The 4,495-nt window shown below is 37.5% G+C and overlaps 1 protein-coding gene across 1 annotated transcript; it reads left to right on the forward strand.

The window, feature by feature from the left end:
* Positions 1–7: 7 nt before the first annotated feature.
* LOC100742556 (glucose dehydrogenase [FAD, quinone]-like) lies at positions 8–1,504 on the forward strand (the record flags this gene model as incomplete). The annotated part of the gene is made up of 1 exon (XM_003491111.3): positions 8–1,504. A coding segment is annotated over one exon (1,134 nt), but the record flags the coding sequence as incomplete, so codon positions are not given.
* Between the last annotated feature and the right edge of the window lie 2,991 nt (positions 1,505–4,495).

The following is a 4,495-nucleotide window of genomic DNA, read 5'->3' on the forward strand; positions in this document are numbered from 1 at the left end:
GCGACCTGCCAGCGCGCGTAAGAATTTACACGTCGCTATGCACGCACGTGTTACGAAAATTTTAATAGATCCATCGTCAAAGAGGGCTTACGGTGTAGAGTTCTTTAGAGATGGAAGCACGTTGCGCGTCAATGCCAGCAAGGAGGTGATAGTTTCCGCAGGATCTATCAACAGCCCTCAATTGCTGATGCTGTCCGGAATAGGTCCTGGAGAACACTTAAAGGAACACGGGATACCAGTTATTCAGAATTTAAGTGTGGGTCATAATCTTCAAGACCATGTAATTGTGACAAACCTTATGTTCTTGATTAATGAAGAAGTATCGTTGGTAGAGAGCAGGTTGTACGATATTCGATATTTGCTGGAATACGCCATATTCGGAGCCGGTCCTTTGACAGAGGCAGGAGGTGTCAAAGGACTAGCTTTTATCAATACCAAATACGCGAATGCCTCCGACGATTTCCCAGACATGCAACTGCATTTTTTGGCATTGGCTGAGAACACCGACGGCGGCGGAGTGTTTAGATATATTTACGGTCTGAATAGAGAATACTACGATGCTGCATTTGGGGACTTTATAAATAAGGACGCATGGACCGCGATTCCCACGCTTATAAGGCCGAAAAGTAGAGGGGTTATCAAGCTTCGAAGCAACAATCCCTTCGATCACCCGTTGATTTATCCCAACTACTTCGAACACCCGGACGATGTGGCGACATTTATAGAAGGAATTAAGTTTGTGTTCGAGATGAGTAAAACTGCATCATTTAGACGTTATGGAAGCAAATTTTTACCGAAATCATTTTCTAACTGCGCGAATATTTCTATGTATACCGATCCATACTGGGAGTGCATGATCAGATCCTATGCCTCGACTCTATATCATCCAGTGGGTACTTGCAAGATGGGGCCTAATTCGGATCCAACGGCTGTAGTAGACCCTCGGCTTCGAGTTTACGGAGTCACCGGACTTCGAGTCATAGACGGCTCGATTATGCCAATCATAGTCAGTGGTAATACCAATGCTCCGATTATCATGATCGCAGAGAAGGGTGCCGATATGATAAAAGAGGAATGGTTGATGAAACGGAATTTGAGAGTGAATAATTTGTTTTGTAGTATTTCGAATGATGAAAATTAATGTACATCAACTGTTATTGTTTATATTACATAATGGAAACTTATAATTATTAACTCAGAGTAAATTTTTATCATATATTATGTATATGAATATATTCATTTCGTCAAATGAATATCGAGTAAGTTAAATTTTAACAAGCGCAAGTTAGTCCGTTAAAATTGTGTTTATCCGAGCTTATCGGAGAACAAACGGTTAAAAATGTAGGAGTTCTACGATTTCACCTATTACATACTTTTGATGTTATGGTTCATTTATTTCATTACTATTGTATTCTAGAACATGAGGAAAGCATAACATCGATGATGAAAAATTGTTGAAAAAGACATTCATCTTGTAATTTATTTCCTTCGTTCTCTAGACACAGGTTAAGATATAAGATAAAAGTAGATACTATAGATAATTGCAGTATGAAAATTATTGAAATTCTTTTCGTCAATAAATGAGACTCGCATAAATTATTAAGCGTATTGATTTTCCTTTAGACTGTGAAATACGATGTAAATTATAAACATGTAACCCATAAACTTTGTTTATTAAAGTATATACATGTATGATATATCTGTGAAAGAAATTTTTAAAGACCTTTTATGATTTTCAAGTCATTCAATTTAATGATAGATATTTCTGACAGCACTTAATTCAGACCATAACCAATTTATGTCCTTTGTGAAACGGAGCTTTGCTCACCCGTGTAATTTTTTTAAATGCGTGTATCTATAATACAATAAACAGCATCCACGAAATAACACGCTTCTTTAGTAAATACTTAATCACGTTGTCGTTGTTTACGAGTAGAGGACACTAATGTCAATATTGAATTTTGTTGAGGTTATTCGATGTGTAAACAGAGAAAACTCGCGGATAAATTGTAAGGCAGAAAATATATTTAAATAGAAGTATAATTATAACTTAGAATACAATTTGAACTGGTCCAGATCCGCACGCTAGCTGTGTTACCCAATAACTGAAAAAACCCGGAAGCCAACGTCGCCTGTCTACTGTTTATGGTCTGTCTTTGTCGCAGTCTTTTGTCTACACGCTGTCGATGGCTCGAGTGCTTGAGAAAACTAAAAAGATCAGATGTAGAGTTTTCTTATAAGTGGTGATCACTTCAACAAATTTCTATGTCGGTATGGTAGTTGCGCTGGGCTACAAAGATTTCTGGGTGATTTGTCTATTCGTATACCTAGTCTGTGTCTGCGGTTCGTCGATAACGAAAACTCAATAGGTTCTTGTATACGCTAATGAAGAACGGCTACAGCATTTGACCACTTGGTGCAGCATTTGTATTGGGGATAACTCAACGTACAAGAAACGAACTAGTGTTGTTCAGAAACTTTTTTACCTGAACCCACAATGAAAATTTGAGCAATACGTTTTGTGCATTCGTGTCAGTAACGTACATGCTGGAGAGATCATCGAGATGGGCAAACATTGCTATGAGTTATAAATGGTTACAATTTTTAAATCATCAAGACGTATTGTTTAAAGTTCTATTACAGCAGCAGATAAACAAGTTGTAAAGAATGACCTTTATTTTCTTCTTCCCGATTCGGCCCAGTTGCAACTTTCAACAAATTTTTAGACGTCATCTAGTAAACCCATTCTTCTAACATTTAAAGAAAAACTCGAATCTTTCGGTCCAATTTTACAAAAGTTATTCTGTGTTACAGAATGTCCGAATATAAATACATATGTGTACGTATTAATATCGGTTACTGTATTCTATTTTTATTTTGTCTACGAGAAATATCCATTGCATAAATTTATATAACCCCATACAGCGGCACAGGAATCACAGAACGACGCGAGTCGACAGCGACTCACGCTGTTGTTTTGCCTCGGGACATCGTCTTAGCCTTGATGCATGAAACATAACAGTAAATAAGTTTCGGGCGAAAACAATGTCGCCGCTATATGCTAGTAGAATCAACACGAATTTCAATTTTTCGACTCTCCCTCCATCAGTATAAATAAACGAAGACACCAGCATCGGGAGTATTTTCTGAGTATCTCACGAGCGTCTATCAAGTTAAACGACAAGTCTTTACAAGTATTGATTCCGCGATTATATTCTGCGATTTATACTTCGTACCAACGACTCGCGTTTACGGCTGTGTACTAATTTATCGATTTAAATATATTCGACGGTTGCAACAACAAGTGATCTCGTCATTAATTCTCACGCACCTATATCCTCTTCACATAACTTCTACACGCACAAAATAATTTTGTCATACTCATGTCGATTTGAACATTGATCATATTATCGATACCTGACATACTCACAGTTTAATTTTCTGACACTAGTTGGCATATCGAAATTCTCCGCCAATATAAAAATTATAAAGCGAGAAGATCTCCACATAAGGGTGCCAATATGTTCAAGGTAATCTCAAAAACTACTCAGCCGGTTTTTATTAATTTTCGCATCGTTGGAAAGATCGACATATCCAAATAGAAGTAGGCTATGTTTTATTGCGTTTGTTCCTCAGTGTAAATATCTTCGTTTGAAATCGCACCTCTCGTTCAGTGGTGAGATTTGTATTATTCGTGCTGCTTTATTTTTAATTGCTGTAGTAGTATTTGAATTGCGCGCCTTCTGCACGCGTATCCATTCAAAACAAACGAGGATATCACTCTGATGGATTTTTTTTGGCAATAAACCACTTGGCAACCTTTTCGCACTTGTGACGTTGAAGGTCACAGAAATGAAGCGTCTGATCTTTGGAAAATGTTTTCCTTATTTTCTCCAGATAATTCCTCGGCTAAACAAAATATGAATTCCTTCCTGGATATTTTCGATCTGATGCACTCTTTACATAATGTCCACACGCTTATCGCCGCCAAATCTAAAATATTGAAAAATACTTGAAGAGGCCATTGGAAGCTTCCTGCTTTACACTATACTTGCGTGCCATCTGGTCGACCACGTCCACGCCAAACATTGTTTTATGGTAAAAAGCAATGGTTCCTGGAACGGATTTATAAAATGTGAGGAAAACAAAGTCATTTTCAAGTCAAGATCTCGCTTCATTTGTGTCCCAGACATATGTAATTTTTAGAAAATTACGTAACTCAGCATTTGTGATTATACAGTTTTTTTTAAACTCGACAGGTCTCGGTTTCAGTGCAATATTCCATTATGTGTCACTCAATTATCAATTCGAAAACGCTAGTTATACATCCCGATATAATATTTTCCTCAGCATAGCCAGTAGGCCTTGCGATATCCTTGAATATCATACGAATGGGCGTCCTACGCTTGGATCCACACGCGTTTCACATTTATCCACTGTGTCCTGTTAATTGAAATTTCAATTTCACCCATTACATTTTGGGATGCGCTTGGAA

The sequence above is a fragment of the Bombus impatiens genome, unplaced genomic scaffold (genome assembly GCF_000188095.3).
Source record: "Bombus impatiens unplaced genomic scaffold, BIMP_2.2 scf_0513, whole genome shotgun sequence".
Lineage (NCBI taxonomy): Eukaryota > Metazoa > Arthropoda > Insecta > Hymenoptera > Apidae > Bombus > Bombus impatiens.